This window comes from Eumetopias jubatus, unplaced genomic scaffold (genome assembly GCF_037043125.1).
Source record: "Eumetopias jubatus isolate StellerSeaLion01/CBP00866 unplaced genomic scaffold, mEumJub1_p1.0 scaffold_1, whole genome shotgun sequence".
In the NCBI taxonomy this organism is placed as follows: Eukaryota; Metazoa; Chordata; class Mammalia; order Carnivora; family Otariidae; genus Eumetopias; species Eumetopias jubatus.
The window spans coordinates 203821741-203834035 of NW_028274807.1; the positions used below are offsets into that span (position 1 = coordinate 203821741).

General features: G+C 54.9%; 2 protein-coding genes across 4 annotated transcripts; one reads left to right on the forward strand and one right to left on the reverse strand.

Moving 5' to 3' along the window:
* The first annotated feature begins 4851 nt into the window (after positions 1-4851).
* Positions 4852-6846, forward strand: NR2C2AP (nuclear receptor 2C2 associated protein). Its single transcript, XM_028087111.2, has 5 exons — positions 4852-5147; positions 5318-5408; positions 5632-5737; positions 5814-5881; positions 6148-6846. The coding sequence occupies exons 1-5, from the start codon at positions 5110-5112 to the stop codon at positions 6262-6264; spliced, it is 420 nt and encodes a 139-aa protein (XP_027942912.1). The 5' UTR covers positions 4852-5109; the 3' UTR covers positions 6265-6846.
* On the reverse strand, positions 6326-12264 carry RFXANK (regulatory factor X associated ankyrin containing protein). Of its 3 annotated transcripts, none has more exons than XM_028087109.2 (10): positions 12195-12264; positions 11380-11516; positions 10700-10894; positions 9271-9354; positions 9040-9105; positions 8692-8792; positions 8395-8520; positions 7937-8003; positions 7467-7547; positions 6326-6530 (listed from the first exon to the last, which is right to left on the reverse strand). In XM_028087109.2, exons 3-10 carry the CDS (start codon positions 10884-10886, stop codon positions 6460-6462), a joined length of 783 nt encoding a protein of 260 aa, XP_027942910.1. In that variant the 5' UTR covers positions 10887-10894; positions 11380-11516; positions 12195-12264; the 3' UTR covers positions 6326-6459. The 3 variants fall into 3 exon arrangements, with proteins under 3 accessions (XP_027942910.1, XP_027942911.1, XP_027942909.1); XM_028087110.2 differs by having other exon boundaries at positions 12203-12252; XM_028087108.2 differs by lacking the exon at positions 12195-12264 and having other exon boundaries at positions 11380-11601.
* Positions 12265-12295: the final 31 nt, after the last annotated feature.

Here is a 12295-nt window from a genome sequence, read left to right on the forward strand (position 1 = left end):
AGGCCTCTGGCTGCGCGAGAGTGGGGGCTCCCCCTACCTAAAACCTCCTCCCCACTTCTTTCACCTCTCACCCCACCCGGGGAGGACGGTGTCTGATCTCCCGCCCATTCGCCCATTTGCCCCAGGGGTCACATTAAATGTTCCCGGACGCCCCATGGTGGGGTCTGTCCCATCTTACAGATGTGGAAACTGAGCCTCAGGGACACGAAGTAGCTTCCAAGGTAGCGCAGAGAGGAAGGGCAGAGCTTGGATTCCAACCCTGGCCTGCCTGACTTTTCAGGGCTCACACTTGAAGGAGTTTTGGCTACAATTGCTGTTTTATCCCACGTATAGAGAGGAAGCTGAGGCTCAGAGAGGATAGGAAGATTCCTGGGTCACATAGCTGATAAGAGACTCGCAGCATTGGAGCCCAGGCTTGTCACACCCCACAGCTGTTTCCACCAGCTGCAGCCTGAATGTATCATTCTTTCATTCATTCCTTTATCCAGTGGGCATTTATAGAGCACCAGCTGTGGAGTAGGTACTGTTGTCCCAGGAATATTTTTGCTTTGGGCAGGGTCTTTGCAGGGAGACTTCAACCTTAAGAAGTCTAGATCCATACAAAGGAATATTATTCAGCCATAAAAAGGAAGGAAGCCCTGCTACATGCTACATCACGGATGATCCTTGAAAGCATGCTGAGTGAAAGAAGCCAGACGCAAAAGACCACAGTATGGTTCAATTTATATGACATGTTTAGAACAGACACATCCAGAGACAGAAAGTAGATTAGTGATTCCCAGGGGTAGGGGAGGGGGAATGGAGAATGATTGCAAATGTGTACTGGGCTTCCTTTTGGGACGATGAAAGTGTTCTAGAACTAGATAGTGGTGATCGTTGCACAATCATGCAAATATAATTAATGCTACTAAATTGTACACTTGAAAATGGTAAATTTTGTGTTCTGGTGTATTTTGCCACAATGAAAAATGGAAATGACGGAAATGAGGGGGATCAAAAGTTTAAAGAGGTCAGCCCTTCCCCCACCTTTCCTTCCCAGGGTCTTAGTCTCTCGGTGCTTAGAATGGGATGCACTGGGCAGAGAGTCTGCACTTCACACCATGTCCCACATGTGTGAGTTTGAGTGTGTGTGTGTGTGTGTGTGTGTGTGTGTGTGTGTGTGTGTGAGGGGTGTCTCAGGCTGATGGGGGAACAGACAAATAGGTGACAAGATGGTTTCGGCTAAACTGCCAAAGAGCAAAGAGGGGGTGGAGATGAGTGAAGGTTGAGGAAGGACCCCAGGGGAGCAATGTTGCCCCTAGGCATTAGTACAGGTCCGTGTCTCATGCATGTGGACCCAGTCGGCTGGTCCAGGAGTGGGCGAGTGATGGCCGCAGGGGCCAAAGTGACACACTGGGGAGCTATGCTTACTGTTCAGTCCTCATCACAGAGGAGAGATGGAGGTCAGGGGTCACATTGATATGAGTGTCTGTAGTTGACAGGTTGGTGTGAGGGGTGATTATGGCAGCATTGGGGTGGGGGGGTCGGGGGTCTGGGTGTGATTGTGTGACATGCGAGGGATCCAAGCAGCTTTGCCTCCACAAGTTCAGGGTTCAAAACCCCTCTTTTCCACTCCTAATAGAGTGACTCTGGGCCAGCCATTTTGTCTTTCTGTGCCTTGGTTACCCTATCTAAAAGGAGGATAATTAAGAGTCCCTGTCTTACAGGGTTGCTGAGAGAATGAAATGGGAAGTAAACACATAAGATGGGGGCTGCTCTTATGTTTTGCCCACTTTCCAGCTGAGAGAAACTGAGGCTCAGAGGCATGGGACCACCTGCCTGAGGTTGTACAGTATGGGTACGGACCAAGTGGGAGCCTAGGTTCATGGCCTCAGAGCCAAGCTGACCCTCACCCTTGACTGCCCCCACCTCTCTACACGCCTTCCTCTCCACCCCCAGGTCCCCCCGGCCAGTGCCAGGACTGAGCTTAGAGGGGCTGGCCTGGGGCCCAGGGGAGGTGGGGGGGGGGCGGCTGTTGCTGGGGGCTTGAATGAGGCAACCTTGCCTGGGAATCTGCTGGGCTCAAAGAGCTATTTATAGGCCTGCACTGGGATTGGGTGAGCCACCCCTGCCAGCCCTGAGTGCCTTCTCTGTACCCCCCACACTGGGGCCCAGGCCAGGGGCTGGAGCGAGTTGGGGGAGGAAGCAGGGGAGGAGGCTGGCGGGCCAGAACAGGAGCAGGGAGGTTGGACCTTCCAGGAGAGCTGGGTCTCAGAGGTGGACAGTAGCCCTCCAAAGTGCCTCTTAACATGCCCAAGGTGACACATGGACATGACACAAGCAGCCACATTCACATGTGTCGCACAATGTCACCAACGAACCCCTAACCCACATCACATCCCAGGTGGCTTATATACAACCACATGAGAGGCAAGGCCACATATACGTCACACAGACCACATACAACCTCATTTGGTCACACCCAAGCCATGCTGGTTGCACAACCAAACTCAGCCCCACCTCTAGTCCCTTCACACTCAAATGCACGCACTGCACCTTAGCTGTCTCGGCAGCCACCAACAGGTACATCTGCCCCACGTTGTTCACCTCCAACCCTGTTTATAGGCATGGGTGCACCTCCAGACAGCTAGCACCCAACTAAAATCACTGGGCACCCCTGGCACCCACATGGAGATGTATAGTCCTCCCGAGATCCATCTCAGAGCCCTGCCACTTGTGCTTACCATTCAACACACCCAGCTGTGGCTCCCGGTGAGCTCACTCCAGTCCCTTCACGCAGGGCCACTCCCTCCCACTCCTACTGTCACCCCCACTTCCCCAGGCTCCCAGGCTCCCAGGCTCGCACCCTGCCAGGACGGACAAGTCCAGCTGGAAGCTAGCGTGCATCTGTGTATTCTGAGGCAGGCCCTGTTGGACCCAGGCAGACCCTGGCAGATGAATCACACCTGGACCTGCCCCGCTGGGGGCTGCTGGCCTGGGAACCATCACATCCACCCCTACGTACTCTCCAGGCTGAAGCAATCATTACACTTATCCCCCAGGCGGAAATCAAGGCTTGAAGCTTTCTGAAGGCCTTTCCCTACCCTGCTCTGCCATGACAAACACATGGGAAGTTGGACCTGTTTTTTTGCCATGGGTGGGGCTGCATCCCCAGAGAGACACTTTGCTGACCCATACTTGCTGTGTGACTTCAGCAAATACCTGACTCTCTCTGAGCCTCTGTTCTTCTTTTGACAAATGCAAAACTCAGCTCAGTGGAGAGACCTCCAGAGCCAGAGAGGTTTGAATCCTGGTCGCCCCTGGATAACCTTAGCAAAATGACTTTGCTTTTCTGTGCCTCAGTTTCCCTCAGTGAACTGGAGTGGCAGCTCCTGGCTCTTCCAGAGCTTCCTCTGCCCCATCGCCTGGGTGAGGAGGGAGGGAGTGCCTAGTCTCTCCTCACTCAGGCAAATGAATGGACCACTTTTGGCTGCTCTGCTGGGAGCTTAGAGCTGCTAATTCCCTGGAGAAACAGGAGGTTCTTTCATGCCCAGGCGCCAGTGGGGTGAGGAGGCGGGAAGAGGGTACTGAGCTGGCCTCATCCCAGTGGGCAAGGTGGCTCCATGCCAAGACCAAGAGTGGCAAGGGGGGCCCTAGGGCCATGATTCTTCCCTGGGGGACATTGGCTCTATCCTCAGCTGTAAAATGGAGGTGACATGGACCAGTACCACAGGTTTGATGAACCAGTGGATGGAGACAGAATGTGGCTTCAAGTCAAACACAGGACTGGCTCTTAACAAAGGCTGGCCACTGTTGTTATGTGTCAGTCCATTGAGTCCACTGAGTTCTCCAGCAGTCCTATAAATAGAATTCCCTCCATTTCACAGATGAGGAAACTGAGGCTCAGAGAGGTCAACATGCTTGTCCAAGATCACAGGCCAGTGAGTGAGTGACCCACCCAGGATCTGAACCAAATCTGGGCCCTCCAGGGTCCATGCTCTTCCCACTTTCCTCTGGGAATAGAGAGGTCTTTTCTGCCACCCGCAGTCCTGGCCCCAGCCCTGAGACCAACAGAGCCAGGTCTAGATGGCACCAGGCCATGACTGAATGCAGGAAGTCCTGGCAGGCAGGGGCTGATGGGGCGACCCTTCCGCTAGTGTCCCAGTTTCCCAGCCAGCCCCCCCACCGGCCCCCACCGTCCTGGAGTGGGCTTGGGACGATACTAGTAGGATGCCAAGAGAACCATTCCCCTAGCCCTTGAAGAAAGGGGCTGGATTCTAGACCATTCAGCTAAAGCCAGGAAACTGCAGCCTCCTGCCAGTGGCTGATCAGTTTCAGAACCCTCCATTCATGCAGATGGGATGGTGTCCTGCCCTTTCTCAAACATCTTCAGGCTCAGCAGGATCTTGATCCATGAAGCCTGTCCCAGGCAGCATTTACTAGGAAGAAAGATTTGGAGGCTAAGCCTCCTGTGTTCCAGCTGGGACACGGGAGGTTGATGAAGACTCGCTGTACAGGCACTATCGTGGCCTCTTCCTCGGCTCTTCCTTTGGTCCCTGGGAGGCAGTGAAGTGCGAGGCAGCATTAGCAGTTACAGAATGGATTTGGCAGACTTCCCCAGGTAGGGAGACATCATTATCTCTCAGACTCCAAAACCAGTGCTCTATACCCACAGGCATCAGAGACTGCGCCCCACACACACTCGGCACACAATGTTTTCTGTGCCTGCCTTCGACCTCCAGCTCCAATGGAAACTTAATCACCGGATGAAGGCCCTTTAAGAGGCGGGCACGGAAGGGCGGGGCTCAAATTACATCCTGCCCCGAGAGCGCAGGCTGGGCGGGTCTGAGTGACATTGCGCCTGCGCGGTGTCCTCGTGGTTCCGGGTCTCGCTTGGTTCTCCGAGCTGTTCGTAGAGAGACTGAGGTTCGGAGCCTGAGCAAACCCACAGGAAACCTGTTTCCCTTCCTTGGACCCGCTGTTAAAGTCTGGCCTCGGGTCACTGGCAGTTTCTTTGAAACCCTCGCAGACTCAGGCGTGGTCGAGTTCGCGCTGCTGCGGCTTCGTTGGCACCGGGATTCGAACACCGGCCGAAGTCAGCTCTGAGCCGTGAGGCTTTGTGGAGCCGAAATGACTCACTCTTTGGTTTGTCCAGAGACAGTGAGCAGGTGAGAACCTGGCCGCCGGGCAGCGGCGGGCGTGGCCCTTGAGCCCCGGGTTGACAGAGCTGGGGGTACCGGGGGAAGCTGGAGGCGAGGGGGGGGGGCGGGCCCTCTGGTGGGCGGGAACTCGGCGCTTGGTTCAGCCCCTCTTTTCTCCCGGATTCTGGTGCCTCCAGGGTGAGTTCAGTGCTGAATCGCAACACCCGGCAGTTTGGAAAGAAGCATCTGTTCGACCAGAATGAGGAGACATGCTGGAACTCGGACCAGGTGAGGCACCTCTCCCTGGATCCTCTACCCCCTCCCGTGAATCAGATTCAGGGGTCCAGAGTGCCTTGAGAGCTAAGGAGAACTCCAGCTGGGGAGTCAAGTTGGCCACGGAGGAATGTGTGCGAACGGCCCCCTCCCACCACCATCGACTGTGTGAATGAGACCGGTATAGCAGGGCTCTGAGCAAGTGATTGTGAGCCTCAGTTTCCCTGTCTGCTTCCAGGGCCCCTCCCAGTGGGTGATACTAGAGTTTCCTCAGCGCATCCGTGTCTCCCAGCTGCAGATCCAGTTTCAGGGGGGCTTCTCCAGTCGCCGGGGCCACCTGGAAGGTACTGGAAGGCTCTGGAAGGTGGGGGTTTGGGAGGGGAACCCCAGCCTCACAGCCTGCCCCTTTTCCTGCTGCAGGTTCCCAGGGGAGTGAGGCTCTTTGCAAGATTGTGGACTTCTACCCTGAGGACAACAACTCCCTTCAGATATCCTGCCTGGGCCTCTGGGGTGGAGGGGTGAGGGGATGGTCTGTGCCTCTGAAGGCTGTGGATCCTAGTGTGTGACCTTGAGCAAGTGGCTCTGGGCCTCCATTGCTTCATCTGTAAAATGCGCTGATGGTAACCTGTTCTATGTGAGAGCTTCAGAGGGGCTCACAGTGTGCTGGGTCATGCAGCATACTGGTGGTGTCTGAGCTGGGGCTGGTGGATGGGAAATGATGAGCTACCTGTTTCTCTTGACTGCCTGTGCTCACACCTTCCCTGTGCCTGCTGCCGAGGTGGACCAGCTGAAGATGACACTTGAGGACGCCACTGACTTTTTTGGCCGAGTAGTCATCTACCACCTGCGAGTGCTGGGGGAGAGGGTGTGAGGCCACTGGGTAGCCGACTCCTCCAGGAGACCCTTGGGGAAGCACAGTGAAGTCCTTCAAGTTATGCACACAGAAGGTTTATTGGTTCCTCTCGGGAAGGATCCCCCCCCACTGTCTGTCCAGGAGCTGCCTTTGAAGCTAGTTCTAGGTCAACTGTTTTGTTCCCTGAGTATCTGAGTCCCCAGCAGGCAGTCTTCACTCAGGATCTGCGGGCACCAGGTTGCTCTGGAAGAGTTTGAGGATGTGGTTCTCGATCACCTGTTGCACTGGAAACAGGACAGGGGAAAGGTGGGCCATGAATCCAATGGAGGCTGCAGGGGCAACGGCCAAAGTGTACACTTTCCTGGGGGATGAGCTGGGGTATCCCACCATGAGAACTGCACCCTGCCTCTCGGGGGCAGAGAGGGATCTCCAAGCCCTGGGACATGGATGGAGGACCTACATCACACATGGGGAAATCCACACTCTCCCCAGAGTACAGCTGGGAAGACAGGCACCCAAGCCAGGAAACTCAACTTCCCCATGGTTTGTAAAAATGCACTTTTGGAGGCTTTTTAGAGTCATAAAAACAGTCTTTATCAAACAAAATTGGTGACTTGTGACTTTTATTAAAGGATGAGAGGGGCCTTGAGGAATGATTTCTGTCCCAAGTGGGATAAAACTCAGAGGAATCCCCCCATGACCCCAAGGGTTTGGTTCTATTAATATCTCTCCATTTTCTAGATGGGGAAGCTGAAGGGGGAAATGGAGAATCAAAACTGGGGTCTGCCTATGGGCCCTACTCACACCTACCTCTTGCCACAGAGAGGGCTAGCCTCAGTGAGCCTGTGCGCTGTGGCTCCTTGGCATCCTCATTCTGCCAGGCCTGTGTGTGTGTGTACTGTTCCTCCAGCCTGGACACCACTCTCCCTCCCTCCCCTTGGGCCTCCAGGAAGCCCTCCCTGACTCCCACCTATCATGGGGCTGGGCCAGAGCTCCCTTTGGGCCTCCCAGTGTCTGTGTGTATCCCATCATGAACCCAGTCGCTGACCCACATCAGCCTCCTGCACGTGCCCAGGCCAGGTACACTGTGGCACTAGATGTTTGCTAACATGAACGCTCTCACTGCTGGCATGTGACACGTCCGAGAGGCATGTCCTGTGTACCCCTCTGCAATCACCCTACATACAGCACACTGTCACTGCCCCATGTCTCAGGCTGACCTTTCCGATATCCTAGGGCCACGGCAAGATCCATTGGGGTATAGCCAGAGTCAGCCTCCGTGGTGAGATCAGCTCCTCGGGCTGCAAAGCAAAGCAGGTGTACAGGGGGGTGGGGGTGGGGGTAGGGGACTGGGAGCCCAGAATGGGGCATGGCGATTTGGGAGGTCCAGTGATCCCTCACAGTACAGCCACAGGCCTGCTGGTTGCCGGTGTGGGCCTGGATGAGAACCTGAGCTCTCCAAAGAATGTGGCCAATAGAATCCCCATCTCCAGGGTCCCTGAGGCAAGGAGGGTGTGGGTGTTCAACCCAGTTAGCTAGACCCCGGTACTATCCCACCGTCTCCTGTCCCCAAATCAGTCCTCTGGGAAAAGCAGATAGTGACCACGCATCCCAAGAGCTGTTCAAGCAGAGCTTGGACCCCTCCCTGGCCCTCAGGATTCCTGGGGGGCCAGCTGCTACTCCCACTTACCCAACAAGGCTTCTACGCACTTCACGTGGTTCCCACGCACAGCATACAGCAGTGGTGTCCCTCCATTCTGTTAAGGGCAGGGGCAAGAGCAACCAACATTCTGTCTTTTCCAGATTCTCACAACACCCCCAACCCTCTAATTTAATGTGGTTCCTCCTCCTACTCATCACCTGGTCTAATTCCTCCTTTGGGTCTCAGCTTAGATACCCCTTCTTTCAGGAAGGCCTCCTTGACTTCCCTTGGCTATGTAAGCCACTTCCAGGCCCTTGCAGTTGCCTGTGTGTCTGCTATCACAGCGGTATTCACATTTCAGCTGACTGCTTATGTATCGTCTTCCTCTTCCTCCCCGCTAAACTAGGAGCTCTGCGAGGTCAGGGATGGGTCTGTCTTGTGTTCTCAGGACCTATAACAGGCCTGGTACCCTGTGAGGTGCGCAGGGCCAGTGGCTGGTGCCTCACCCAGTCGTAGATGTTGATGTCCACGTCACGCTCGAGCAGCAGCCCCACGATGTCTGTGTAGCCGCCCATGCTGGCCAGTGACAGGGCACTTTCCCGCTCCTTGGCCAGGATGTGGGGGTCAGCACCCTGCAGTGGGGTGGGGGTGGGGGGCAGAGGGAGTGGTGATGGGATGGGTGGGGCATCGCCTGGAATCCTGGGATACCCACTGCGGCCACATCTTACAGACATGGCACCAGCTGACTCAGACCCCAGCCCACCCTCAAGTCCCTGGGAAGCCCTGAGCTGGGCTGGACGCACCCACTCGAGCAAGAAGCGGACAGTCTCGATTTCTCCGAAGGCGGAGGCCCAGATGAGTGGGGTGAAGCCATGCTCGTCCGGCTTGTTGATGAGGTTGTCGCCTGGCAGGAGGGGGGTGGTACCACTGGGATGCACCCCTGCCCACTCTCCCCAGTGCTTGCGGGAGCAGGGACAGGGCAGGCGGCTGGGGTCAGACGTGGGCGGGGGGGTTACATGTGTGGACATGCTCAAACGTGTAGATAGGTGAACATACGTGGAGCCTCAGGTCATTTCAGGACCCACATGCATACCCCAACATGTGTGGTCAGACAGGTATGGATACACCAGTGTACTCGTGTGGACACACACCTTTCCTCAGATGTTCCTTCAGCTGGCTCAGCTCCCCTTGGGCCGCAAGCTGGTGGATGGACAGGGCTAGGGGCCAGAGAGAGCCAGAGTCCTCACCCATCCCGTCCCGGCTCCGTGCCTCAATTTACCCCAACCAAAGTTGCTCCTCTCAGCCCCTGCCACTCCTCCTGCCCCTGCCCTACTACTTAGGGAGGCCGGGGGGGTGGGGTGGGTAACCAGAGGCCCACTTACAGTCCAGGGTGGCTGGCAGGGCCGAAACCTCGTTCCCCCGCTGCCGGTTGGTGAGGGTTGTTGAGTGCTTCAGGGAGCTGCCTCCTGGAAGAGAAAGAAATGGCCTCAGTTTCCTCTCAGTATGTTTCTGGGGCTTCAGACAAGTCTTTGGGGGCCTGAAGCTACCAAAGACAGTGCCTCACTCCACCATTCACTCACTCTGCCCTCCTGGTGAGCCTTTCTCCTCTACACCTGGTGACATTCTGGGCAAATGAGACATAGTCCCTGCCTTCAAAGTGGGGGGGGGGGTCAGACAGAAATAAAGAAATAAGTGTTCAGGAGCTACAAAAAGCAGGTAGAAGAGAGAAGAAAGAGGGGAGGGCGGGGGTGAGTCCATTTTAGACAAGGTGGTCAGGGAGGGCCACTCTGAGGAGAGGACACCAACCGAGAGCTTGGTCAGTTGAAGAAAACCAGCCCTGGGAAGAGGTGTGAGAAGAACTTTCCGCCCAGAGGGAACAGCAGGGACCAAGGCCCCAGGAAGTACTGAATTCAACGTGTTCAAGGACTCTAGCCAAAAGAAATCCTTGGGTCCTTAATAGGGTCAACAGAATCACCATCTGACCCAGCAATTCCACTCCTAAGTATCTACCCCAAAGAGCTGAAATCAACTGCTCAGACAAAAACTTGTACACCAATGTGTACAGCAATGCTAATCACGATTGCCAAAAGAGGAACAACCCTAGTGTCCATCAGTGGATGAAGGGATAAGCAAAATGTCGTCTGGAATGGACTATTATCAGGTCATAAAAAGTAAAGAAGCACTGACACATGCTGTAATGCGAATGAACCTCAAAAACACCACGCTGAGGGGCGCCTGGCTGGCTTGGTCAGAGGAGCATGTGACTCTTGATCTCGGGCTCATGGGTTCAAGCCCCAGGTGGGATGTAGAGATTAAATAAATAAAACTTAAAACAAAAAACCATCATGCTAGCAAAAGAAGCCAGACACAAAAGACATGTTGTATGATTCATTTATATGAAACGTCTAGGACAAGCAAATCCATAGAGACAGAAAGTAGATTACTGTTGATGGAGGCAGGGGAGGAGGGATGGAGAGTGACTACTAACGGGGATGGGGTTTCCTTTGGGGTGATGGAAATGGTCTGGAATAATAGAGGTGGGGGTTACACACATTGTGAATGTACTTACTGCCACTGAACTGTATGCAAGTCTGTTTAAAATAGTAACTTTTACGTCATGTGGATTTAGCCATCATCTATACATATGTGTGTATGTGTGTGTGCATGTATAAAAGTAATCTCTCACTGGGTGAGAGAGAAGACACATCCCAGGTAGTGGAACATAAAGACAGAGGTCCTATCTTGGGCCTGACATTCCATTGTCCTTGCATCCTAGACGCAGGAGGAGTCCAGGGGAAATATCCTACCTACCCTGAGGTGAGGAGGCACCAGCATCCGGTTCAGGATTCCCAGGCTCCAGGGTGCAGGGGAAAAGACTGAGCACCACAGTATCTGAGCCATCAGGGGCCTCATCCCCAGGGTCTTCAGGGTCCCCATATTCTGGGATGGGGAGCTGCTGGGTCACACTGAGGTCCTCTGCAGGCTGGGTGGGCTCCATGGGGGAAGCTGGTGGAAGCACCAAAAGGGGAGAGAGAATAATTCTCAACAACTCCTATTAAGTAGGCACCAACGGCATACCCAACTTTGCGCAGTGAGGGTGGCTAAACTCTAGCTCAGCTGGGAAGTAAAAACCAGAGTCCATCTGCTTTTCAGGCCCACTCCTCCACCCTCCTCACTAGGACACATACAACATGCTTTACTTAAAATGGGGTCAACTACCTGGGTTCAAATCCCTCCAATTATAGGCGGAGAACTTGGGTACATGACAACTTCTCTGAGCCTCAATTTACTCATTAATAAAATAGGGAAGTGAGGTCTAAAATCACGCTTGTAAACAGCTAAGCTGGGGGCCTTATATACGGGCAGAGCTTAATAAACGTTCTCTGTAGTTATTTTTTGGGGGGGCCCCAGAATGAGTGAGTGCTCAACAAAGATGTGATTGGTCCCATCCCCATCGGTCCCTCCCAAACAGATCCAGCAGGTCCACTCACCTCTAAAGAGCCTCTGTCACCCCAAGCCGCAAGCACGGGTCCCCCAAAACTTGGGGGCCCAATTCACAAACTTTTCTCCTTCAACTGATACAGGAGGGAGCAAGCTAGAACCTGGACCCTCAGCGTCCTGGATTCTTCTGCCGGGACAGAGAGCAACTTGATACGCGACCGCTACCCCCACCCCAGAGCTCTCCCACTGCGCCTGCGCACCCTGCCTCCCCAAAAGTGCCTAAAGGCGAGAGCTGTAGAAGCTGCTTCTGGCCCTTTAAGACTTGAGGGAGGGGCGTGGTTTCCGCTGGGGCCCAAGCAGGCTGTTGCGCTTGCGCACTCTTTCCCCGGCATCTCCGGAGGGAGCCCGGCCGGGTCAGAAGGGATGGGTGGAGCCTCAGAGGATTCTGAGGATTTCATTGCGCCTGTCTTCCGTCACTCCCCCCCAGCTCCGCCCACAGATTTTTCCAGAGGGTGCCGCTAGGCTCCCGTTGAGGCCGGATGGGTGGGACTTTCTCCAGTTGGGAAGACGGTGGGCGGGGAGCAGTCGGGGCGTCAGGGATTTAAAGGGGCGCCACTGCCGTTGCACCCGTCCACAACAATGCCCTCTTTGCGGTCCTGGAGGCTTATGAGCATGTGTAAGGATCTGATGGCAGCAGGAGGGTACAGAAAGGCCGTTTAAAGCAGCCCGAAGTGGGCAATGTTTGGAACCATTTCCCCAATTCTTCTACCCCCGGAAAAGGGAGTTCGGGAAGGGAGGGCGCCCTTGCCCCTCCCTGACTAGGTGTCCCTTCTGGAGCTTCAGGGATTCTCCGCCCCTTCCTCACCCGCCTACCGGTGTGCCTCCTTCCCCAGTCTCTCACTCACGGCTTCTCTCCAGTTTGGGTACTCAGAAAGGACTGGGGAAGGAAGGCCAATTGACACCGGA

Excerpts from the sequence above, each read along its gene's own strand:
- NR2C2AP (XM_028087111.2), top strand. The coding sequence starts at position 5,110 with ATGACTCACTCTTTGGTTTGTCCAGAGACAGTGAGCAG. Across the intron at positions 5,148-5,317 it reads TGTCCAGAGACAGTGAGCAG|GGTGAGTTCAGTGCTGAATC; the intron begins GTGAGAACCTGG and ends TGGTGCCTCCAG. Across the intron at positions 5,882-6,147 it reads AGGACAACAACTCCCTTCAG|ACCTTCCCTGTGCCTGCTGC; the intron begins ATATCCTGCCTG and ends GCCTGTGCTCAC.
- RFXANK (XM_028087109.2), bottom strand. The coding sequence starts at position 10,886 with ATGGAGCCCACCCAGCCTGCAGAGGACCTCAGTGTGACCCAGCAGCTC. Across the intron at positions 9,355-10,699 it reads TGGTGCCTCCTCACCTCAGG|GAGGCAGCTCCCTGAAGCAC; the intron begins GTAGGTAGGATA and ends TTTCTCTTCCAG. Across the intron at positions 8,004-8,394 it reads ACATCAACATCTACGACTGG|AATGGAGGGACACCACTGCT; the intron begins GTGAGGCACCAG and ends TGCCCTTAACAG.